General features: G+C 38.8%; 1 protein-coding gene across 2 annotated transcripts in view; it reads left to right on the top strand.

Annotated features, from left to right (window-relative positions):
• The window catches only part of LOC128697761 (uncharacterized), a 201,383-nt gene that overhangs the window by 53,247 nt on the left and 120,710 nt on the right, over nucleotides 1-27,426 (top strand). For both annotated transcript variants that reach the window (XM_070099669.1, XM_070099668.1), the window contains exons 13-19: nucleotides 274-424; nucleotides 4,401-4,487; nucleotides 7,855-7,987; nucleotides 12,736-12,905; nucleotides 13,758-14,213; nucleotides 19,293-20,262; nucleotides 22,114-22,346. In XM_070099669.1, coding sequence (XP_069955770.1) covers nucleotides 274-424; nucleotides 4,401-4,487; nucleotides 7,855-7,987; nucleotides 12,736-12,905; nucleotides 13,758-14,213; nucleotides 19,293-20,262; nucleotides 22,114-22,346 — 2,200 coding nt within the window. The remainder of the gene's footprint in view (nucleotides 1-273; nucleotides 425-4,400; nucleotides 4,488-7,854; nucleotides 7,988-12,735; nucleotides 12,906-13,757; nucleotides 14,214-19,292; nucleotides 20,263-22,113; nucleotides 22,347-27,426) is intronic.

Genomic DNA, 27,426 nt, shown 5'->3' with positions numbered 1-27,426 from the left:
GGAGGGACCATGAAAGAGGTATGGATTAATGCAAGTGGGAGAGTGGATTAATACAAGTGGGAGAGTGGATTAATACAAGTGGGAGAGCAGATTAATGCTAGTGGGGGAGTGTATTAATGCTAGTAGGGGAGTGTGTTAATACTAGTGGAGGGGGAATGTATTAATGCTAGTGGGGGAGTGGATTAATGCTACTGGGAGAGTGGATTAATGCTAGTGGGGGAGTGGATTAATGCTAGTGGAGTCATCATGCTCTCAGAAGAATTTATTTTTCAGACCCTTCTTAAATTACGTGCAAGAGGAAGTAGGGGATTTGTGTGGTCTGGGAGAGACAAAAGAACAACAGCAACAGGTCCAGCTGATGCTTAGAGCACTGGGTAATGCTGGAGTGCTACCCTACCACCAATTTCCTGAGAAGTGCTACATGGTAAGTACATACAGTGTTTTAAGAGGAATTTGTCTTCTTGTTAATGAAGAACTGCTCCTATTTATAATTAAGAGTGATAAAATTTATTATGTATGATGTAGCACGTAATGAAAGTAGTTTGTTAGATTATGTATTGGTGGATAAAAGGTTGATGGGTAGGCTCCAGGATGTACATGTTTATAGAGGGGCAACTGATATATCGGATCATTATTTAGTTGTAGCTACAGTTAGAGTAAGAGGTAGATGGGAAAACAGGAAGGTGGCAACAACAAGTAAGAGGGAGGTGAAAGTGTATAAACTAAGGGAGGAGGAAGTTCGGGCGAGATATAAGCGACTATTGGCAGAAAGGTGGGCTAGTGCAAAGATGAGTAGTGGGGGGGTTGAAGAGGGTTGGAATAGTTTTAAAAATGCAGTATTAGAATGTGGGGCAGAAGTTTGTGGTTATAGGAGGGTGGGGGCAGGAGGAAAGAGGAGTGATTGGTGGAATGATGAAGTAAAGGGTGTGCTAAAAGAGAAGAAGGTAGCTTACGAGACGTTTTTACAAAGCAGAAGTGTTATAAGAAGAGCAGAGTATATGGAGAGTAAAAGAAAGGTGAAGAGAGTGGTGAGAGAGTACAAAAGGAGAGCAGATGAAAGAGTGGGAGAGGCACTGTCAAGAAATTTTAATGAAAATAAGAAAAAATTTTGGAGTGAGTTAAACAAGTTAAGAAAGCCTAGGGAAAGTATGGATTTGTCAGTTAAAAACAGAGTAGGGGAGTTAGTAGATGGGGAGAGGGAGGTATTAGGTAGATGGCGAGAATATTTTGAGGAACTTTTAAATGTTGAGGAAGAAAAGGAGGCGGTAATTTCATGCACTGGCCAGGGAGGTATACCATCTTTTAGGAGTGAAGAAGAGCAGAATGTAAGTGTGGTGGAGATAAGTGAGGCATTACGTAGAATGAAAGGGGGTAAAGCAGCTGGAACTGATGGGATCATGACAGAAATGTTAAAAGCAGGGGGGAATATAGTGTTGGAGTGGTTGGTACTTTTGTTTAATAAATGTATGAAAGAGGGGAAGGTACCTAGGGATTGGCGGAGAGCATGTATAGTCCCTTTATATAAAGGGAAAGGGGACAAAAGAGATTGTAAAAATTATAGAGGAATAAGTTTACTGAGTATACCAGGAAAAGTATACGGTAGCGTTATAATTGAAAGAATTAGAGGTAAGACAGAATGTAGGATTGCGGATGAGCAGGGAGGCTTCAGAGTGGGTAGGGGATGTGTAGATCAAGTGTTTACATTGAAGCATATATGTGAACAGTATTTAGATAAAGGTAGGGAAGTTTTTATTGCATTTATGGATTTAGAAAAGGCATATAATAGAGTGGATAGAGGAGCAATGTGGCAGATGTTGCAAGTATATGGAATAGGTGGTAAGTTACTAAATGCTGTAAAGAGCTTTTATGAGGATAGTGAGGCTCAGGTTAGGGTGTGTAGAAGAGAGGGAGAATACTTCCTAGTAAAAGTAGGTCTTAGACAGGGATGTGTAATGTCACCATGGTTGTTTAATATATTTATTGATGGGGTTGTAAAAGAAGTAAATGCTAGGGTGTTCGGGAGAGGGGTGGGATTAAATTATGGGGAATCAAATTCAAAATGGGAATTGACACAGTTACTTTTTACTGATGATACTGTGCTTATGGGAGATTCTAAAGAAAAATTGCAAAGGTTAGTGGATGAGTTTGAGAATGTGTGTAAAGGTAGAAAGTTGAAAGTGAACATAGAAAAGAATAAGGTGATGAGGGTATCAAATGATTTAGATAAAGAAAAATTGGATATCAAATTGGGGAGGAGGAGTATGGAAGAAGTGAATGTTTTCAGATACTTGGGAGTTGACGTGTCGGCGGATGGATTTATGAAGGATGAGGTTAATCATAGAATTGATGAGGGAAAAAAGGTGAGTGGTGCGTTGAGGTATATGTGGAGTCAAAAAACGTTATCTATGGAGGCAAAGAAGGGAATGTATGAAAGTATAGTAGTACCAACACTTATATGGATGTGAAGCTTGGGTGGTAAATGCAGCAGCGAGGAGACGGTTGGAGGCAGTGGAGATGTCCTGTCTAAGGGCAATGTGTGGTGTAAATATTATGCAGAAAATTCGTAGTGTGGAAATTAGGAGAAGGTGTGGAGTTAATAAAAGCATTAGTCAGAGGGCAGAAGAGGGGTTGTTGAGGTGGTTTGGTCATTTAGAGAGAATGGATCAAAGTAGAATGACATGGAAAGCATATAAATCTATAGGGGAAGGAAGGAGGGGTAGGGGTTGTCCTCAAAAGGGTTGGAAAGAGGGGGTAAAGGAGGTTTTGTGGGCTAGGGGCTTGGACTTCCAGCAAGCGTGCATGTGCGTGTTAGATAGGAGTGAATGGAGACGAATGATACTTGGGACCTGACGATCTGTTGGAGTGTGAGCAGGGTAATATTTAGTGAAGGGATTCAGGGAAACCGGTTATGTTCATATAGTCGGACTTGAGTCCTGGAAATGGGAAGTACAATGCCTGCACTTTAAAGGAGGGGTTTGGGATATTGGCAGTTTGGAGGGATATGTTGTGTATCTTTATACGTATATGCTTCTAAGCTGTTGTATTCTGAGCACCTCTGCAAAAGCAGTGATAATGTGTGAGTGTGGTGAAAGTGTTGAATGATGATGAAAGTATTTTCTTTTTTTGTGATTTTCTTTCTTTTTTGGGTCATCCTGCCTCGGTGGGAGACGGCCAACTTGTTGAAAAAAAAAAATTATTAAATGGGATGCATTAAGAAGGTATTAGTGTGCTTTGTCACCAATTTGGCTAATAATTTCTCTGTTTACTCTTGATATATACTGCACAATGTACTGTCATGCTTCCTAAAGCAAATTCCAATTTCTAATATGAGATTTTAAACAAATTGCTTGATATATGTTGTTTAGAGTAGGGTTAGTTTGACTGCCATCTGTAAACATAATTTAGCGAATTATAACTTTTGAAATTATAATAAAACGATTGCAAACAGATCACAGAATGGGTGGGACTTGAACCCATGGCAAGTAAGTTAGCACACTGGCTTGTGGGGTTTAGAATTCATCTGCCATGGATTCCATCTCCACCTGATCTGTTAATGATTTTTTTTAATGAATTCTGAAGTATCATAACACCAACAGATGCAATAATACCCAAAGTGGATAGAAACTTTTTAAGCATGAACTGACAGCAGAGACCCATGCCCAGTGCAATTTAAAATTGAATCTCAAATAATCACATTTTTCATTCCACTGGCAGTCACACATTCGATGTTCTGAGCCAAAGTGATGTTCATGCTCCAAAGTTTCTATTTCCCTTTATGTGTTATTGCATTTTGTGGCTTTATGGTATGTTTATGGAGGATATTCTTGCCTAACCGAATTTAACTAGGTTCATTTATTTTACAGACGTGTATTTTCTTTTAGTTTTTGAAATTTGCTGTATGCATTCAAGATAACTTTTGAAAAACAATTTAAATGTGTTTGGTTAGATTAGGTAAAATTGGTCAGGAAACAGGACAAGTGTTTCCTGACATGGGTCTTAGTCATATGATGACCCGTCACTGGAGCTTTTGGTCATCTGACAGAGGCCTTCCACTTACTTACCCATCCACTGACTTACCCATATAGTTATATGTTATAACTATATTAAAAATATTTTAAATGCATATATTTGTATAACAAATACTGATTTATATTCTGTATTTGAAAATGTTGATTTCTAATGCACATTCTTATACATACTTTGATATAATTTAATAAGTTACATAACATTATCAGTTCTTATAATTTGATAATATTTCATAAATTACATAACATTATTAGTTCTTATATTTTGATGTTATTTAATGTTATATAACAGAATTACATTATTATATTTTAATTATATTTAATTAACCTCACAGTAATTTGCAACTAAATTTCATATTGCTTTCTGGATTATAGAATCAAAATTTGGCACCAGAAGTGCGTGTTGCTGCTCTGCAGACCTACCGTAGAGCTGGCTGTGCTCACTCCAAAGCTCCTTGGAAGGTAAGAGGACCAGGTGGCTTCCTGAACCAATAAACTGCACGTTAAACCTCATTATTATATTCACGAGAGAGCACTGAATGTGTTGGGGTCATACTGTGCTTGAGGAATGGGAGGTACTGCAATCAGACTGAATTTCTTTGAATGCTCTCTGAAAGAACATAGGCAACTTGATACCAGCAGAAAGCATCCATACACAGATAACTCACACATAGGAGAGAGGAGCTTTTGATGACGTCTCAGTCTGACTTGGACCATTTACAAAGTCACACTGTGTGACTTTGTAAATGGTCCAAGTTGGACCAAAATGTCGTGGTAAACTCCTCTCTCCTATGTGCTAGTTATTTGTGTATGGATGCTCTCTGCTGGTATTAAGTTGCCTTCCTCCCTTCCTTCTGGAAAGAGCATTAAACCTCAATATAATATTCCTTTTAAATTGGCCAGCAACTCAAAAATACTGTAGATGATTCTTAGTTGGTCAATGTGTTTTAAATCCTACCAACTACACTAGCCTCATTAAGGTTGCATGTAACATTTTCACTGCTAGATAAGAATAGCTTTATCCCTAAAACATGTATTAAAGCAAATTCTCAGCATATATACACTGAGAGATATATGCCTAATGGTGCACATATCCTGTGATTATTCTTAGTTAAACTAAACTTTTATAAGCAAAAACTATCGTTTTCCACAATTAAATCACAAATTAGTGATGAAATCATATGGCATTTCTGAACAACCTGAATCATTATCAAGTCAGATGGACCAAAACATCAATTTTTTTTTTTCTAATTTGTGAGCTAATTGTGAGTTGCTTCAGCCATAGTATTATTATCTCTATTCATGAGGATAACTTATTTTTCAACCACCAGTCTTGTATTACAGAACTGCCAGAATGGTTTATGTTTAACCAAATTTGCTAAGCTTCACTAAATTAAGAAAACCATTTCATTAACCTAAAACCTTTCAAACATTAACCCTTTCAGGGTCAAGAGGCCCTCTCCTAAACTTGTTCTCAGGGTCGAAAATTTTTCGGAAAAAAAAATTATTTTTTTCTTATGAAATGATAGAGAATCTTTTCCCGATCATAATGACACCAAAAGTATGAAATTTGATGGAAAACTTACGGAATTATGCCCTCGCGAAGTTAGCGGTCTTGGCGATGTTTACGCATCAGCGATTCTGCCCACTTTGAGCCCTATTTTTGGCCAATTCCTGTGTACTAGTCGACAAAAATCATATTTATTTTGCTAGAACTCCATTTTTTCTATCGAATGAGTACAAGAAACCACCCATTTACCAATTTCAACTATCCAATAAAGTGGTTAGAAATTGGCAATTTTGCCAATTTAACACAAATTTCAGAAGATGCCAATTTCCAAATAGAGTCCAGAATAAACAAGAAAGACATTACTGGCACTAAAATAACAAGTTCTCTGTTCATTAGTCATGTCCCCAGGCCCCTCTTATATTTCTTTTGCTTTCCACTTTGAATTTTTAGTCTTACAAAAAATAGAAGATTTACTGTTATGCAGAATACTGCATTAGCATAGAAATGGTATAAATAACATCAGCACACTTGTGAAAGAATATTAGACTCACCAGTTGACATGTATTGGACACTTGGCACGATTTATATACTTTTGAAATTTGGTAAAAATCGAACATTTCTGCTACTTTGAGCTCAATTTCAAGGTACTTTTCATTGTGAAACCAGTCAAAATCATCTCAATTTCTGTAATATGTTTTCCATTCTTTAAAATTAGACCAGGAAAACTAGAATACAACCGTAAATACTATACGAAAATACAGTGCGAAGTCGTCGTTTTAATCCAAAAACAAAGTCAAAGTTTTTTTTCTCATTACGCACTGTGTGCTGCAGGATTTTTTTTATACTACGCACACTGACCACATAGACCCATTCTTTCATATGTAGGCCTACCAGCTTTCTCTCGCTAGATTTGAAGGCGCTAGAATTTAGGCGTACTAGTACGTCAATAACCCTGGTGCGTAAGCCGTACTAGTACGTTGAAAACCCTGAAAGGGTTAAGTAACCACAATGAATGCTGAAATATCCTCCTTTGCAACATTAACCACCCATGCTTCACACCCATATAAGAGTGTTGGTACTACATACATTCCCCTGTTTGCTTCCATAGGTTACGTTCTTTGTCTCCACTGATTGCTCTGTGCACTACTCACATATTTCCCCTCATTAATTCTATGGTTCACCTGGTCTTTCATAGACCCATCTGCTGAACACAGTCACTTCCTCCATACTCCCTCCATCCCTCCCTCCCTCCCTCCCTCCCTCCCTCCCTCCCTCCCTCCCTCCAGTCTGATATCTAGTCTTTCATTACCTAATTTTTTTGTGTTAGATTCTTTGTCTTTTAATCCCACACCTCTTCCCAGCACCCAAGCATTCACTTCTACGACCCCATCTATAAATATATTGAACAACCATTGTGATACCATGCATTCCTGTCTAAGGCCTGCTTTTACTGGGAAATGATCTCCCCCTCTCTCTCTCCTACACACTCTAACCTGAGCCTCCCTATCCTCATAAAAACTCTTAACTGCTTTTGATAACCTACCACCTATTCCATACATTTAAAACATCTGCCACATTGCTTCCCTATCTACCTTATCACATGCATTTTCCAAATCCATAAATGCAACGAAAACCTCTTTACCCTTCTCTAAATACTGTTCACTTATATGCTTCACTGTAAACACTTGGTCTACACATCCCCTACTCTTTCTAAAGCCTCCTTGTTCATTTGTTATCCTGCTGTCCATCCGTTTTGCTCTTAATTCTTTCAATAATAACTCTACCATAAGTTTTTTTTTTTCAACACATTGGCCATCTACCACTGAGGAAGGGTGACCCAAAAAATATTTCAGCACTTTCTTCATGATTCAACACTTTCACTATCATTCACACATAATCACTGTCTTTGTAGAGGTGCCCAGATACAACAGTTTAGATGTCACTCCAAACAACCAATATCCCAAACCCCTCCTTTAAAGTGCAAGCATTGTACTTCCCACCTCCAGGATTCAAGTCTGGCTAACCAGTTTCCTTTAAATCCTTTCACAGAATATTACCTTGCTCAAACTCCATAATTTTGCACAGAATCCTTGTATAGCCTTTCTGATAACTTTTTCTTTAAGTTCTGTTTTTCTTATTTAAATAGACTTTTATAATAACCACAAGAATGTTATTTGCATTTTAAATTGCTCTCATTGTAATTGTTGAAAAGAATAAAAAGGCACAATACTGTGACATAGGAGAAAGAAAAAACTTATTACAACATTTTGGTCTGGCGTGGACCACTATTTGTGTATTAAAAGTCCTGTTTTCTTTTAGATTCTGAAGGATGGTGAGGAGCAGGTGGAGGTGAGAATTGCAGCATACCTCTCTCTTGTTCCATGCGCAACAGACGATCAAGACTTCTTCAGCCAGATCAAAACTCTCTTAGAAAAGGAAGAGGTCAATCAAGGTGTGGAAAACAATATTATTTTTTCATTGTATGTAATTCAAATATCAAAACCATGACTTTACTGAAGAGGTTGGTGCTCAAATACATGTATATTAAAATGGAATAAATACGTATGTGCTAACCTGTCTTGTTCGTAAAAATCTATGAGTTTTTTTTGGCATGGCCTCCTGTAGAATTTTCTGAAAGGCATTCAACTACCTTGACATGTAGATATTATGCACTTTATATGAAGCAGTAAACCCATCTTGGCCATTCAATGTAGGGATTGGAGAATGTTTGGTCCTTTGCCCAATAATCAAGTATCATGTTACATAAGTGTTCAGCTGCTATTCTAGCAGGGCCTGTAATGTGCCTTTACATCAGAGATGGGCAAACCTGTGGCCCACCAAAGGTTTTCATGCGGCTTGCCAAGATCAAGTCATATACAGTGGACCCCCGGTTAACGATTTTAATCCGTGCAAGAGGGATAATTGTTATGCGAAATAATCGTTATGCGAATGAATTTTCCCCATAAGAAATAATGGAAATAAAATTAATCCGTGCAAGACGCCCAAAAGTATGAAAAAAAATTTTTTTTACCACATGAAATGTTAATTTTAATACACACAAACTGAAAAAGGCATGCACAATTACATGACACTTACTTTTATTGAAGATCTGGTGATGATTGATGGGATGGGAGGAGGGGAGAGCATTATCTTCTTACTGTTTAGAAGGGGAATCCCCTTCCATTACGACTTGAGGTAGCAAGTCCTTTTCCGGGGTTACTTCCCTTCTTCTTTTAATGCCACTAGGACCAGCTTGAGAGTCACTGGACCTCTGTCGCACAACAAATCTGTCCATAGAGCTCTGTACCTCCCGTTCCTTTACGATTTGTCTAAAATGGGCCACAACATTGTCATTGAAATAGTCACCAGCACGGCTTGCAACAGCTGTGTCAGGGTGATTTTCATCTATAAAGGTTTGCAGTTCAACCCACTGTGCACACATTTCCTTAATCTTTGAAGTAGGCACAATGGATTCCACAACTGGCATAGGCTTCTCAGGGTTAGCCCCAAACCCTTCAAAATCTTTCTTAATTTCCATACTAATTCTCACCCTTTTTACCACAGGGTTGGCACTAGAAGCTTTCTTGGGGCCCATGGTCACTTATTTTCCAGAAACAGCACCGAAAACACTGTAATAATACGAAATATTCCGAGTGTATGCTTGGATGTTACCGCGGAGGCTGGCTGGTAAACAATGGGACGGGCGGCACATGTGAGGGCACATTGGACGCGTCTCGGACGAAAATCGGTGAGCGGGTTTTTAATCGGTATGCGCGGCAAAAATTTTGCGATAAAAGTAAGCGGTATGCGGAAAAATCGCTATGTGATGCCATCGTTATGCGGGGGTCCACTGTACTCACATATATGCAGCTGAATGAGCAAAACTTTGTTCGTTTTCCTCTGTTGAAAACATGAGCTGTTACACAAGCATTATCAGACAAGTACAGTTCCCAGTTGATGGCTTTAGAAGTTTCCCAATCCTGCTCTACATTGTGGCTTGAAATGAAAAAAAAAAAGCTCTTAACTTTAAAACCCAGTCTTAGGGAAATAATAATTCTTTTTATTAACATAGCAGCCATTTCCTACTAAGGCAGGGTGACCTGAAAAAGAAGAAACAATATAGTGTTAATGTTGCAGTTTAAAAACTGTAGTGTAAAGCACCCTTCTGGCAAGACAGTGATGGAGTGAATGATGGTGAAAGTTTTTCTTTTTCGGGCCACCCTGCCTTGGTGGGAATCGGCCAGTGTGATAATAAAAAAAATATAAATAATTTAGATTTTTATACAGGAGGGGTTACTAGCCCATTACTCCTGGCATTTTAGTCACCTCTCATGACACATGTCTTACAGAGGAAACATGACTCACGAAATCGTAATGACACGATTGCAAACAAACCATACCACGCCGCTAACGTGACGGTCTGGAGTTTTGAGACTCTGATCCGGGTTCTAACCCCGCCCATGGTATGGTTTTTTTTTTTTACAGAGGAAATTCTTTTCCACTTCTTGATGGTGAAGTAGAACAAAATTCTTCCTCCGTAAGCCATGCATGTCGTAAGAGGCGACTAAAATGCCGGGAGCAAGGGCCTAGTAACCCCTTCTCCTGTATAAATTACTAAATTTAAAGAGAGAAACTTTCATTGTTCTTTTTGGGCACCCTGCCTTGGTTGGATACGGCCAGTTTGTTGAAAAAAAAAATGAAGAGAAACTCTGGTTTTTCTTTTTGGATCACCCTGCTTCAGTGGGATATGGCTGGTTTGTTAAAAAAGAGGAAGAAGATATATAAGTTATGATTTTCATACAAGTTTGACAGTACTGAAGATTTAAGAATAGTGTGAGCATGAAGCACACCACAAGTAAATGAATTCATCAGTAGGTGAGGAGCATAGTACAATGTTAGTGGGTTTGTGTCAGCCATCTTTGATATTGTTTTGATGTCACCTTTGCACCATTTGTAACATTTCTGGTGTATTTTTAAATGTTTATACAGTAATGTATTTTTTTTTTTTTTTTAACACACTGGCCGATTCCCACCAAGGCAGGGTGGCCCGAAAAAGAAAATCTTTCACCATCATTCACTCCATCATTGTCTTGGCAGAAGGGTGCTTTACACTACAGTTTTTAAACTGCAACTTTAACACCCCTCCTTCAGAGTGCAGGCACTGTACTTCCTATCTCCAGGACTCAAGTCTGGCCTGCCGGTTTCCCTGAATCCCTTCATAAATGTTACTTTGCTCACACTCCAACAGCACGTCAAGTATTAAAAACCATTTGTCTCCATTCACTCCTATCAAACACGCTCACGCATGCCCGCTAGAAGTCCAAGCCCCTCGCACACAAAACCTCCTTTACCCCCTCCATCCAACCTTTCCTAGGCCAATCCCTACCCCGCCTTCCTTCCACTACAGACTGATATACTCTTGAAGTCATTCTGTTTCGCTCCATTCTCTCTACATGTCTGAACCACCTCAACAACCCTTCCTCAGCCCTCTGGACAACAGTTTTGGTAATCCCCCACCTCCTCCTAACTTCCAAACTACGAATTCTCTGCATTATATTCACACCACACATTGCCCTCAGACATGACATCTCCACTGCCTCCAGCCTTCTCCTCGCTGCAACATTCATCACCCATGCTTCACACCCATATAAGAGCGTTGGTAAAACTATACTCTCATACATTCCCCTCTTTGCCTCCAAGGACAAAGTTCTTTGTCTCCAGAGACTCCTAAGTGCACCGCTCACCCTTTTCCCCACATCAATTCTATGATTCACCTCATCTTTCATAGACCCATCCGCTGACACGTCCACTCCCAAATATCTGAATACATTCACCTCCTCCATACTCTCTCCCTCCAATCTGATATCCAATCTTTCATCACCTAATCTTTTTGTTATCCTCATACCTTACTCTTTCCTGTATTCACTTTTAATTTTCTTCTTTTGCACACCCTACCAAATTCATCCACCAACCTTTGCAACTTCTCTTCAGAATCTCCCAAGAGCACAGTGTCATCAGCAAAGAGCAACTGTGACAACTCCCACTTTATGTGTGATTCTTTATCTTTTAACTTTACACCTCTTGCCAAGACCCTCGCATTTACTTCTCTTACAACCCCATCTATAAATATATTAAACAACCATGGTGACATCACACATCCTTGTCTAAGGCCTACTGTTACTGGGAAATAATCTCCCTCTTTCCTACATACTCTAACTTGAGCCTCACTATCCTCGTAAAAACTCTTCACTGCTTTCAGTAACCTACCTCCTACACCATACACCTGCAACATCTGCCACATTGCCCTATTATCCACCCTGTCATACGCCTTTTCCAAATCCATAAATGCCACAAAAACCTCTTTAGCCTTATCTAAATACTGTTCACTTATATGTTTCACTGTAAACACCTGGTCCACACACCCCCTACCTTTCCTAAAGCCTCCTTGTTCATCTGCTATCCTATTCTCCGTCTTGCTCTTAATTCTTTCAATAATAACTCTTCCATACACTTTACCAGGTATTCTCAACAGACTTCTCCCCCTATAATTTTTGCACTCTCTTTTGTCCCCTTTGCCTTTATACAAAGGAACTATGCATGCTCTCTGCCAATCCCTAGGTACCTTACCCTCTTCCATACATTTATTAAATAATTGCACCAACCACTCCAAAACTATATCCCCACCTGCTTTTAACATTTCTATCTTTATCCCATCAATCCCGGCTGCCTTACCCCCTTTCATTTTACCTACTGCCTCATGAACTTCCCCAACACTCACAACTGGCTCTTCCTCACTCCTACAAGATGTTATTCCTCCTTGCCCGATACACGAAATCACAGCTTCCCTATCTTCATCAACATTTAACAATTGTATTGTATATTGTAATAAACAGAATAGAGGAAATCAGCTCTAATATACATTATTTAGGTATGCATGCTGGTCAGAGAGCCCGTTGCAAGTGCAAGTTGTTGGTAAACGAGTACGTCGCTAAATGAGGAGAGGCTGTATTCTAGAAAAAATGTTAAATTTGTATGGGTGATACAGATCCTGGGGATGGGTAGTAAGTTTAATGCAAGGAAGGAAAATATAGCTCTTTTTCCTTTGATCAAGAGCCTTCCACCAACATCAAGGCCTTATGACAGTGTGAAATTTTATATTTCTTGTTTAAGAAGACTGTTGATCACTGTGTTCTTCCACAGTTGGTTCCTACATCTGGACACACATACGCAACTTAGCAGAGCAGCCGGGCATTAGTGAGCACAACCGCTGGCTGGCCAAGCTCATGGCCCAACACACTTTGCAAGACAAATTTAACACCAATGCCTTTCGTTCCTCCAGAAACTACCGCTACACACACTTTAGTGAGATGGTGAGTACTTTTCAACATTACAGTTTCATAACTGGAAATCCTTTTCATTTTTTTATTGTAAATATTTATTTTGTACACCAGTTTTATGTTTTCTTTAATTGTCAACATTAGCAACCACTTATATACAGTATACAGGAGGGCCTCACTCTACAGTGCTTTGCTTTACAGCATTTTGCTAATGCAGCAGTTTTCAATTATATCCATTCTTCATTTATTCAAACTTCCTACAATAATTGCATTCACCACTCACTATAAACTAAGGACAAAAAATTTTTAGGGTAAATAAATAATTAGGTCTAGCTCTATTGCTCACTTAATACATGATAGCGTAAACATGTTATCAGGCATTTATATGTAATTGAAAGTGAAAAAGTTTTACTTTACAGAACCTAACCTGCTGGGTAAGTGGGGCCCTCCTGTAGTAGACTTACAGCAGTGTTTCATGTGTTTTATGCTTTTGAAGTTATTGTGTTGGAGTAGGTTAAAAAAAAAAGGCATATAATATCGAGAAAGAAAAAAAAATTGGATGAGAGTTGGTGAGTTCATGAAATACAGGTTTTATATAAACATAAGAAGAATGGAGAAGGTTGAAACTCATTTGCAGCTATTGTTCTTTTTATATTCATGGGGAAATGCTGAACTCATAGAAATCATATAGCACTTGGAGAATGGGAGGTAATCAGGTTTGATCCAAGGTGAACGTAGCTCCAATTCTTGATGGACCATGTATAATTAGTATGCCTTAAAGGCTTTTCCCCATTTTAGGTCCCTGAAAAAGAATAAGGAGTCATTGATTTAAACAAACATGAATTGTTGTCTATGCATGCAATAAGCTGAATTAAAATCTTTCAGCTGAATGTTGCTGGCAGCTTAGATGGTGACATCATCTTCACTCCGGACTCTTATCTCCCACGACATGCAGCACTCAACCTAACTCTAGATCTAACTGATAGGTCTATCAATGTCTTTGAGTTTGGTGGTGACTTCAGTGGCTTGGAAAAATACATTGAAAGATTTTTTGGTAAAGGTGGATATTTTGAAAATGAGGGAATTCAGAAAGCAATAGAAAGCCTCCGGCCAAAGAGAGATATTCACGATGGAAAGATTCAAGAATTCCAGAGGCTTTATGACAAGGCAAAAACAGTGAATGAATTAGAATTAAGCAAGGAAGAGGAAGAAGCAAGAGCCTCTCTCTATCTCAGAATCTTTGGTAATGAAGTGGTCTTCTTAGACAATGCTCTTCAGTCTAATCCATTTCAGTTTTTGCAGCAGCTTGTCAGCGAGTTCTCATCCCCAAAGTCATTCCAGGTAAAACTGCTCATTTTTTGTTTATCCATAGCAGAATTTTCATTATTTTATTTCAGTACGGATAAATACTTTTGAACTGTTTAAAGAGCGGGTCATGTCGGGTTGGATGCTCAGAGGATAAGTGTTGATCCACCTGGCATCAGTGGATTTCCAAATATTTATTTTTTTTTTTTATTATCACACCGGCCGATTCCCACCAAGGCAGGGTGGCCCGAAAAAGAAAAACTTTCACCATCATTCACTCCATCACTGTCTTGCCAGAAGGGTGCTTTACACTACAGTTTTTAAACTGCAACATTAACACCCCTCCTTCAGAGTGCAGGCACTGTACTTCCCATCTCCAGGACTCAAGTCCGGCCTGCCGGTTTCCCTGAATCCCTTCATAAATGTTACTTTGCTCACACTCCAACAGCACGTCAAGTATTAAAAACCATTTGTCTCCATTCACTCCTATCAAACACGCTCACGCATGCCTGCTGGAAGTCCAAGCCCCTCGCACACAAAACCTCCTTTACCCCCTCCCTCCAACCCTTCCTAGGCCGACCCCTACCCCGCCTTCCTTACACTACAGACTGATACACTCTTGAAGTCATTCTGTTTCGCTCCATTCTCTCTACATGTCCGAACCACCTCAACAACCCTTCCTCAGCCCTCTGGACAACAGTTTTGGTAATCCCGCACCTCCTCCTAACTTCCAAACTACGAATTCTCTGCATTATATTCACACCACACATTGCCCTCAGACATGACATCTCCACTGCCTCCAGCCTTCTCCTCGCTGCAACATTCATCACCCACGCTTCCAAATGACACTTAAAATTTCTAAAGGACATATGCTTGGTAGCCTGCTACTTATGAATGTACAAATGTGCCCACAATGCTCAGGATTTTTATGCCTACCAAGGCTTTGATGTTGGCCAACTTTTAATTATAATTATACAATTGTTTTCTTGATCTGCAACTGAGCTCTTCTGCAGCACACCCAGGTTGAACACTTCTTTAAGATATTTTGGTTTTAAAATCACTCGACAATACAAATTATTAGATTCCTGTTTCATTATTATAGTATTAGGCTCTCATCTTAAGTTTGGTTTCTACCTACACCATGGTAGGATTGCTAAGTGGTTTGTCAGATCCCAAATGAAGAATGCCAAGTTTTAATGAATAAAAATAAAATTGTGTTAAGGAGTTGATGAACTACAGAGGCCTCCACTTCTTATACCAGCTGTCCCATCTCTGTTTGAGCGATGCTCCAACAACTGGGAATGTTGATATTTCCTACTGAAAAATGCAGTTTTCCTGTTAGAGAAAAGTGAAGGCAGAAGGGACTAAACTGAAGTAAAAAGTGGTAGGAAGGTCCAGTACTGGCACACACAGGTGAAACTCAAGTGGTTCAATGAACCCAAAGCAGTAATTCATTTTTTATGAAATAAAGGAATGGGTATGAAAATATTTATTTCCAGTAAATACACTACACAGTTGTTATAAGAGGTGATACGTTATACAGATTTAATGGCAAGGCTTAAGGTTATGCAAAGGATTTCAGGCAGCCTTAAAACTAACTCATAACAGCTGAACAATGTGTCAAAGCATAGATATGAACACTTGGTATATTTAAAATTTTATATAAAACTTTCTTCTTCTTTCAACACACCGGCCGTATAACACCGAGGCAGGGTGGCCCAAAAGGAAAAACAAAAGTTTCTCTTTTCACATTTAGTAATATATACAGGAGAAGGGGTTACTAGCCCCTTGCTCCTGGCATTATAGTCGCCTCTTACAACACGCATAGCTTACGGAGGAAGAATTCTGTTCCACTTCCCCATGGAGATAAGAGGAAATAAAGAACAAGAACTAGTAAGAAAATAGAAGAAAACCCAGAGGGGTGTGTGTATATATGCTTGTACATGTATGTGTAGTGTGACCTAAGTGTAAGTAGAAGTAGCAAGACGTACCTGAAACCTTGCATGTTTATGAGAGAGAAAAAACACCAGCAATCCTACCATCGTGTAAAATAATTACAGGCTTTCATTTTACATTCACTTGGCAGGATGGTAGTACCTCCCTGGGCGGCTGCTGTCTACCAACCTACTACCTAGCTTTATATAAAATGTCATAACAATATTTGCAGTAATTAATACTACTGAAATGAAATAAAATTTTGATTTTTTTTTTTTTTTTTTCAACAAGTCTGCCATCTCCCACCGAGGCAGGGTGACCCAAAAAAGAAAGAAAATCCCCAAAAAAGAAAATACTTTCATCATCATTCAACACTTTCACCACACTCACACATTATCACTGCTTTTGCAGAGGTGCTCAGAATACAACAGTTTAGAAGCATATACGTATAAAGATACACAAGATATCCCTCCAAACTGCCAATATCCCAAACCCCTCCTTTAAAGTGCAGGCATTGTACTTCCCATTTCCAGGACTCAAGTCCGACTATATGAAAATAACCGGTTTCCCTGAATCCCTTCACTAAATATTACCCTGCTCACACTCCAACAGATCGTCAGGTCCCAAGTATCATTCGTCTCCATTCACTCCTATCTAACACGCTCATGCACACTTGCTGGAAGTCCAAGCCCCTCGCCCACAAAACCTCCTTTACCCCCTCTTTCCAACCCTTTCGAGGACGACCCCTACCCCTCCTTCCTTCCCCTATAGATTTATATGCTTTCCATGTCATTCTACTTTGATCCATTCTCTCTAAATGACCAAACCACCTCAACAACCCCTCTTCTGCCCTCTGACTAATACTTTTATTAACTCCACACCTTCTCCTAATTTCCACACTCCGAATTTTCTGCATAATATTTACACCACACATTGCCCTTAGACAGGACATCTCCACTGCCTCCAACCGTCTCCTCGCTGCTGCATTTACCACCCAAGCTTCACATGCATATAAGAGTGTTGGTACTACTATACTTTCATACATTCCCTTCTTTGCCTCCATAGATAACGTTTTTTGACTCCACATATACCTCAACGCACCACTCACCTTTTTTCCCTCATCAATTCTATGATTAACCTCATCCTTCATAAATCCATCCGCCGACACGTCAACTCCCAAGTATCTGGAAACATTCACTTCTTCCATACTCCTCCTCCCCAATTTGATATCCAATTTTTCTTTATCTAAATCATTTGATACCCTCATCACCTTACTCTTTTCTGTGTTCACTTTCAACTTTCTACCTTTACACACATTCTCAAACTCATCCACTAACCTTTGCATACCTGGACATCTAGTGGTGAGAGTTGGTAAAGAAGTATAAATGTTGATTTGGTCTGTCTTAACAGGCTGCTATTGATATACTGGACTATAGAACATTTAATCTGTGCAAAAGTGTGAGTGTTTTGAATGGAAATTTAATGGGTGATCATTCTAATGGAAGATTATTGTTGGGTAACAGTGTATTTTGGGTGATTACAGCTGTTATAGATCCCAAAAGCAGATACCATAAGTGAGGAAGGGATAGATTAGAGTGTGACATACTGAATAGTATATATATTATGTATTTTTAGCTTTATTCCCAAACAGCGTATGAAATTTTTTTATAAATACTGAGAGTAAGTTTGTTGGCTAGCACCTAAGTAGATACACTTAGAAACTATTATGAACTAGGCCTAAGGTAGTGAACTAGGCTATTTGCTATTCGTCATATGTGTACCTCAATGGTTTTTTCCAATACTGCAGGAATTTAAAAAATTCTGTTTGCAGGCAACATAACTTTAATCATCTTAAATACATATCCTATTGTCCTCAACAGCACAGGTAACACTGATATCGAAATTATATCTACGTGGATGACAACAAACAAACTCACACTCAATATTGATAAAATCTTTTACGTAAAGTTTGGGAACAAAGCTAAAAATATTACTTTAAACATACTGATGCTGTAGATAATGCATCAAAAAAAAAAAAAAAAGAGTATAAATTCCTTGTTGTACACCTTGACAAGTAAACTTAGCTAACACATCCAACTCTATAAGAAAATATTTAAGACAGTGGGCATTCATTCAAAAATATGCTGTTGTGTTCCAGAAACATTATTCTCCCTTTGCTACCTGCTAAGCTATCCTTACCTCACATGAGGTAGATGCACAACAGTAGATCACCTTAAACTTGTTGTCTATCATCAAAAATCTGCTGTTAGAATGATCACTCAATCAGATTCTAGACAACACTCACCATCTTATTCAAAAGTATTAATGTGTTAATCATACAAAATATTCAGATTTATTGCTGTGCATACTATGATTATAGAACAGTCAATTTTAGCACTGATTCAGTGCTCAGACTTTTCTTGGAGAGCTTCAGCAGAATATACAGACAACACAACCAGCAAATATCTCTAATATATCTCGTGTTCAGCTTAATCTGTTCAGAAGCTTCAAGCAAATTATAAAGCCAAAAGTATGGAACTCACTGCCTAAGGATGCAAAAAGTTTCAGTTCTTCTAATTGCTTTAAAACTCTTGTTAAAAATACACCCTAAATCTCATGTGATTTTTGCGTTGATTTCAGATAATTAATGTCTATTGTAATCTGCTGACCTGACCTAACTGTCATTCATGCTCAGGGACTGTAGTCACCACATATTTTGGCCACCTACTCATTAACTTATCCAAAGTTGACAGTCCAGTTTCATCTATTATCTCAACATATGTCAGTCTTAGCCTTCAACAGTCAAAACCTTACATATGTATTGTTTAATTTTTTCATAGTTTTAAGTCCTACTGATTAGTCACAGTTTTAACATTCGTGAAATGTTTTGTATAATCAGTAGCTTTTCACATAACTTGTACCTTTCTGTAACTATTATAAGCCCTTTTTGGGAATAAAGTTTTTTTTCATTTTTAATTATACTTGAGTTCATAAAAAGTGTTTCCTAAAGCAGTAGTCAGATTGATAAACGGAGCTTAATTATTAAATATTAAATGCTAATTGTATTGTCTGTTTGGAAAGTCAGTAATAATTATAAATACAATATGTATCTTTCTTCATTTAGAATTCCTTAGATTATTTAATTGGCACATAGTTACTTAACCTCTTTTTTTTATATAGATTGTGAACCAGGAGCTCCTGAGTACAACGTTACTGGGTTTCCCTCTTAGGATGAAAGTCAATGCTACAGGATCTGTAACATTTAGTCAAACTGGAAAAATTGACATGAAAGACACACACAAGATTCTTCTGGAAGGCAAAATATCACCTTCTGCAGTTCTGGCTATGGATGAAACACTCATGGTTGATGGATACATTTGCTCCAGTGGAATCAGGCGAAGAACAACCCATCTAGCTCGCTCAGATTTTGGTGGGAGATTTTCACTAGAAAACGGACAGATCGTTGATGTACAGTTTGATGTTCCTGGAACTGAGGTGGCAACAGTAACTTCATCATTAAAAGTTTCGCTGTTCAAAAATCTGGAAAAGGACTGGGAAGAGGAAAGAGCTGAGTCACCACATGTCAAGCAGAAGCACTGCTCACCGGAGAGTATAAGTAATATTATTGGTCTGCAAGTATGCTACTCTCACAATTACGGCACTCGCACTTTTAATGCAGATGTTGTCACTGAACCACATGAAACAGAAGTTACAGTGACTAAAACTGATACATTTGATAACTTTATATTCTCATATAAAAAGACAGACAATACTGTTGAAGCTCTCTTTGACACTCCAGGATCTTCCATTGACAGAAGAATGAACATCCAAGTTGGTATCAAACCAGAAGGTGCTGAAGGTTATCTTGTAATACCAGGAAAGGGTATTGAAGGACAATATGAGAATTCTGAAACGTTAAAAAAAATAAGCCTAAAATATCGTAAAAATTCCAAGCTGCAAGGAGAATTTGAGATCTCTCTCCAGAGTATTACAGAAGGAATAAATACCAAATATTCTCCTAAGTTTCTTTTATTTCTGGAGAATGTCGTTCATGTAAATGTAAGCGGCTCTCTCGTAAGAGGTACAGATGTCTTCAGAGCAGAGGGAAGCGTCATGTCCAGCTTCCAGACAGTACCGGCAGAAGTCCTAGGTACTGTAATTGCTAAACTAATTAATAATAGTAACAATAAGTCCTTATTTCAGATTCATATCCATATGGTGCTCAGAGATACATTTTAATTACAATAATTCAGTTATGCAAGGTGACACACAGTACTGATTCTCAAATATAATAAAGCTAGTCATTATTCACTACTTATCAACAGTATATACATAAGGGATGTATTTCCCACAGTGGATATACACTGAGGATAATGGTGTGTGTGTGCGCATGATTGTGCATACATAAGCACACAAGTAAATGCGTGTGTGAGTGCATACACGTGGGTGGGTGGGTGTGTGTGTGTGAATGTATGTATGTATGTATTACAGGTGTACTGGTAAATGGTGCTATTTACCTTTGCATAAAATATAATAAGTTATGCCACTATATGGATGTAATATTGGCTAATATATTAAGAATTAGGCCATGCAAAGCTTGTTCCATTATATAAAGTTTATTGAAGAAATTAAATGAGCCTCAGTTTTCAACAGCGAGAACATTATTGAAAACTCTACCGTTGACATTAAGCAAATCATCTGTTACAGCCTTACAGTATATAACATTATTGACAATAAGAGCCATCAAGGAACTTAATCATATTGTGCACATTAAGCAAGTCTCTTAAATGTCACTGTGACAGACTCTCAGTTTGTTCAGCAATCATACACAGAGCCAGATTAAGATTTTGTAGGCCCCTGGGTTACAGGTACTGTGATGGCCCCCAGTGACATTTTCAAAACAAAACAAAGATAAAGAAATATTAATTTTATTTTTATAAAGGCTAATCACAATTAAAACTCAAATATTTGCTTTGGAAAAAAATTGTGAACACTTTTCACCTGATCTCTGGAGGCCCTCCAGCTGGCAAAGGGCCCTGGGCTACAGCCCCTAAAGCCCATGCCTTAATGCAACCCTGATCCTACACACTAGTTTCCCAACATAAAATTGTAATATTGACAGTGTTGTGGTATGTTTAGGTACCATTAATGAAAATAAGTTTTAAAATGTAGGTAAACGCTTGGGAAATTGAGCAGTAATTACACCCAGCGTATCGTTACCCCACTGATTTCATCACTGATTATGTTAACATAATATACACTATAGAGATATCAGTATTTACCATAGAGGAAACAAGATCATAGCTGCTTGGTAGAAACCTGACAAAAGACAACAAATGAACATCTCCATTAATACAGAACTTGAACAAAAAATAATTGGAGAAGTAGAAACATGCCACTTAGTGGCATACTTCACCATTACCATTCATGAGAGGTACCAAATATAGTGCACGTAACATTTTCAAACTGTGAACTCAAAGCAGTGATTAATTACAGTACTTCCTCAAGGGAGGTTTCATGATGCTAGTGAGGGGCTCTTGATCCAAGGAATTGGGCCTGTGCTCTAATTCCTTGAATTAAGTCTGAATGCCTTTCATTCTTCCAGGTGTTGCATGACCTCTGTGGGCTTAGTGCTCCCCCATGAATGTAAAAATAATCATAATAATAATAATGATAATGATAATAATTACGGTATTAGATTTTTTTTCTTTTTTCAACAAGTCGGCCGTCTCCCACTGAGGCAGGGTGACCCAAAAAAGAAAGAAAATCCTCGAAAAGAAAATACTTTCATCATCATTCAGCACTTTCACCTCACTCACACATAATCACTGTTTTTGCAGAGGCGCTCAGAACACAACAGTTTAGAAGCATATACGTATAAAGATACACAACATATCCCTCCAAACTGCTAATATCCTGCAAAACCCCTCCTTTAGAGTACAGGCATTGTACTTCCCATTTCCAGGACTCAAGTCTGGCTATATTCATATATATTTTACAGCTTCGTGGGAGCACAGTGGTGGTGAGCACAAGGTTGCTGCTAAGCTCACTTTAGGACAGATGTTTAGCTCCGCCACGGGAACCCTCTTCACTAGCCCTGAGAAAATGATGGTACAGGCTACGTGTGAATATGGCACAAACCCTGCTCAGCCTCATGTGTTGTCTCTAACAATAGATTCATCTCAAGTAGTGGAAAATGAAGAACCCACAACTCAGGGTTATCTGTCTATTCAGGTAAGTTGCAAGGAATGGAAAAATGCAAAAGAGTGATAATTGCTGTGGCTGGAACAGTTCACAGATAACCCTCACTTGAAAAGGTAACCTTATGATGATGTTTCAGTCTGTCCTGGACCATTGGGATTTGACAATGGTCCATGACAGACCAGAGCACATGCTAGTGGTTTTCTTTATGCTTAACAATGTTTTATGACATGTAAACAACACTTTGTATACTTCAGAAAGAAATAAAGTTTGTTTGTCTGTCTGTTTGAAAAGTATCAATGTAAGGGTTCTTTTCCGAAGTTTTTTTTTTTTTTTTTTTTTTTTTTCAAAAAGGTAAGTTGTAATTTTTGCTGGTGTCTTTTTTCTGTCTCATAAACATGCAAGATTTCAGGTAAGTCTTGCTACTTCTACTTATGCTTAGGTCACATTAAACATACATGTGCAAGCATATATATATATATATACCCCTCAAGTGTTTTCTTCTATTTTCTTACTAGTTCTTGTTCTTGTCTATTTTCGCTCATTTCCATGGGGAAGTGGAACAGAATCCTTCCTCCATAAGTGATATGTTGAAAAGATTAGTCAAAGGAACTTAGCTTACCTTTGGCTAATCTTTTCAACATTTTTTTTTAAACAAGTCGGCCGTCTCCCACCGAGGCAGGGCGGCCCAAAAAGAAAGAAAATCCCCAAAAAGAAAATACTTTCATCATCATTCAACACTTTCCCCTCACTCACACATAATCACTGTTTTTGCAGAGGTGCTCAGAACACAACAGTTTAGAAGTATATAGGTATAAAGATACACAACATATCCCTCCAAACTGCTAATATCCCGAACCCCTCCATTAGAGTGCAGGCATTGTACTTCCCATTTCCAGGACTCAAGTCCGGCTATATAAAAATAACCGGTTTCCCTGAATTTTTTTTTTTTTTTTTAACGAGTCGGCCATCTCCCACCGAGGCAGGGTGACCCAAAAAAGAAAGAAAATCCACAAAAAGAAAATACTTTCATCATCATTCAACACTTTCACCACACTCACACATAATCACTGCTTTTGCAGAGGTGCTCAGAATACAACAGCTTAGAAGCATATACGTATAAAGATACACAACATATCCCTCCAAACCGCCAATATCCCAAACCCCTCCTTTAAAGTGCAGGCATTGTACTTCCCATTTCCAGGACTCAAGTCCGACTATATGAACATAACCGGTTTCCCTGAATCCCTTCACTAAATATTACCCTGCTCACACTCCAACAGATCGTCAGGTCCCAAGTATCATTCGCCTCCATTCACTCCTATCTAACACGCTCATGCACGCTTGCTGGAAATCCAAGCCCCTAGCCCACAAAACCTCCTTTACCCCTCTTTCCAACCCTTTCGAGGACGACCCCTACCCCTCCTTCCTTTCCCTATAGATTTATATGCTTTCCATGTCATTCTACTTTGATCCATTCTCTCTAAATGACCAAACCACCTCAACAACCCCTCTTCTGCCCTCTGACTAATGCTTTTATTAACTCCACACCTTCTCCTAATTTCCACACTCCGAATTTTCTGCATAATATTTACACCACACATTGCCCTTAGACAGGACATCTCCACTGCCTCCAACCATCTCCTCGCTGCTGCATTTACCACCCAAGCTTCACATCCATATAAGAGTGTTGGTACTACTATACTTTCATACATTCCCTTCTTTGCCTCCATAGATAACGTTTTTTGACTCCACATACACCTCAACGCACCACTCACCTTTTTTCCCTCATCAATTCTATGATTAACCTCATCCTTCATAAATCCATCCGACGAAACGTCAACTCCCAAGTATCTGAAAACATTCACTTCTTCCATACTCTTTCTTCTTTCTTTCAACACACCGGCTGTATCCCACCGAGGTGGGGTGGCCCAAAGGAAAAAACCAAAGTTTCTCCTTTCAAATTTAGTAATATATACAGGAGAAGGGGTTACTAGCCCCTTGCTCCCGGCATTTTAGTCGCCTCTTACAACACGCATGGCCTACGGAGGAAGAATTCTGTTCCACTTCCCCATGGAGATAAGAGGAAATAAACAAGAACAAGAACTAGAAAGAAAATAGAAGAAAACCCAGAGGGGTATGTATATATACGCTTGTACATGTATGTGTAGTGTGACCTGAGTGTAAGTAGAAGTAGCAAGACGTACCTGAAATTTTGCATGTTCATGAGACAGAAAAAAGGACACCAGCAATCCTACCATCATGTAAAACAATTACAGGCTTTCGTTTTACACTCACTTGGCAGGACGGTTGTACCTCCCTGGGCGGTTGCTGTCTACCAACCTACTACCTAGGTTCTTCCATACTCCTCCTCCCCAATTTGATATCCAATTTTTCTTTATCTAAATCATTTGATACCCTCATCACCTTACTCTTTTCTATGTTCACTTTCAACTTTCTACCTTTACACACATTCTCAAACTCATCCACTAACCTTAGCAATTTTTCTGTAGAATCTCCCATAAGCACAGTATCATCAGCAAAAAGTAACTGTGTCAATTCCCATTTTGAATTTGATTCCCCATAATTTAATCCCACCCCTCTCCCAAACACCCTACCATTTACTTCTTTTACAACCCCATCTATAAACATATTAACCATGGTGACATTACACATCCCTGTCTAAGACCTACTTTTACCGGGAAGTATTCTCCCTCTCTTCTACACACCCTAACCAGAGCCTCACTATCCTCATAAAAGCTCTATACAGCATTTAGTAACTTACCACCTATTCCATATACTTGCAACATCTGCCACATTGCTCCTCTATCCACTCTATCATATGCCTTTTCTAAATCCATAAATGCAATAAAAACTTCCCTTCCTTTATCTAAATACTGTTCACATATATGCTTCAATGTAAACACTTGATCTACACATCCCCTACCCACTCTGAAGCCTCCCTGCTCATCCGCAATCCTACATTCTGTCTTACCTCTAATTCTTTCAATTATAACCCTACCGTATACTTTTCCTGGTATACTCAGTAAACTTATTCCTCTATAATTTTAACAATCTCTTTTGTCCTCTTTCCCTTTATATAAAGGGACTATACATGCTCTCCGCCAATCCCTAGGTACCTTCCCCTCTTTCATACATTTATTAAACAAAAGTACCAAGCACTCCAACACTATATCCCCCCCCTGCTTTTAACATTTCTGTCATGATCCCATCAGTTCCAGCTGCTTTACCCCCTTTCATTCTATGTAATGCCTCACGTACCTCCACCACACTTACATTCTGCTCTTCTTCACTCCTAAAAGATGGTATACCTCCCTGGCCATTGCATGAAATTACCGCCTCCCTTTCTTCCTCAACATTTAAAAGTTCCTCAAAATATTCTCTCCATCTACCTAATACCTCCCTCTCCCCATCTACTAACTCCCCTACTCTGTTTTTAACTGACAAATCCATACTTTCCCTAGGCTTTCTTAACTTGTTTAACTCACTCCAAAATTTTTTCTTATTTTCATTAAAATTTCTTGACAGTGCCTCTCCCACTCTTTCATCTGCTCTCCTTTTGTACTCTCTCACCACTCTCTTCACCCTGAATCCCTTCACTAAATATTACCTTGCTCACACTCCAACAGCTCGTCAGGTCCCAAATGCCATTTGTTTCCATTCACTCCTATCTAACATGTTCACGCACGCTTGCTGGAAGTCCAAACCCCTCGCCCACAAGACCTCCTTTACCCCCTCCCTCCAACCTTTTCAAGGACGACCCCTACGCTGCCTTCCTTTCCCTACAGATTTATACGCTCTCCATGTCATTCCACTTTGATCCATTCTCTCTAAATGACCAAACCACTTCAACATCCCCTCTTCAGCCCTCTGACTAATACTTTTATTAACTCCACACCTTATCCTAATTTCCATACTCCAAATTTCTGCATAATATTTACACCACACATTGCCCTTAGACAGGACATCCCCACTGCCTCCAACCGTCTCCTCGCTGCTGCATTCACAACCCAAGCTTCACACCCATATAAGAGTGTTGGTACTATTACTATACTTTCATACATTCCCTTCTTTGCCTCCATAGATAACGTTTTTTGTCTCCACACATACCTCAACGCACCACTCACCTTTTTTCCTTCATCAATTCTATGATTAACCTCATCCTTCATAAATCCATCCACCGACACATTAACTCCCAAGTATCTGAAAACATTCACTTCCATACTACTCCTCCCCAATTTGATATCCAATTTTTCTTTATCTAAATCACTACAAATTAGCATAGTGCCTGATAAGTGGAAAATGGCAAATGTAATACAGTAGACCCCTGGTTAACGATATTTTTTCATTCCAGAAGTATGTTTATGTGCCAGTACTGACCGAATTTGTTCCCATAAGGAATATTGTGAAGTAGATTAGTCCATTTCAGACCCCCAAACATACACGTACAAACGCACTTACATAAATACACTTACATAATTGGTCGCATTGGGAGGTGATCGTTAAGCGGGGGTCCACTGTACCTATTTACAAGGCAGGTGACAGGTCCTTAGCTTTGAACTATAGACCAATAAACCTTACCTCCATAGTGGGAACATTTATGGAATCAATAATTGCCGAAGCAATTCGTAGCCATCATGATAGGCATAAATTGATTAATGAATCTCAACACAGTTTTACAAAGGGGCGTGCCTGTCTTACGAATTTACTAACTTTTTTCACTAAGGTGTTTGAGGAGGTAGATCATGGTAATGAATATGATATTGTGTATATGGACTTCAGTAAGGCTTTCGATAGAGTTCCACATCAGAGGCTATTGAGGAAACTTAAGGCACATGGAATAGGAGGAGAAATTTTTTCCTGGGTAGAGGCATGGCTAACAAATAGGCAGCAGAGAGTTTGCATAAATGGGGAGAACTCAGAATGGGGGCACGTCACAAGCAGTGTTCCGCAGGGTCAGTGTTGGGCCCTGTGTTGTTCACAATTTACATAAACGACATAGATGAGGGAATAAATAGCGACATAAGCAAATTTGCTGATGACACCAAAATAGGCCATACAATTCAATCTAATGAGGACTCTAGAGCACTCC

Source organism: Cherax quadricarinatus, chromosome 68 (genome assembly GCF_038502225.1).
Source record: "Cherax quadricarinatus isolate ZL_2023a chromosome 68, ASM3850222v1, whole genome shotgun sequence".
In the NCBI taxonomy this organism is placed as follows: Eukaryota; Metazoa; Arthropoda; class Malacostraca; order Decapoda; family Parastacidae; genus Cherax; species Cherax quadricarinatus.
The sequence above is the reverse complement of the archived record's forward strand: the minus strand, read 5'-3'. Positions and strand labels throughout refer to the sequence as shown.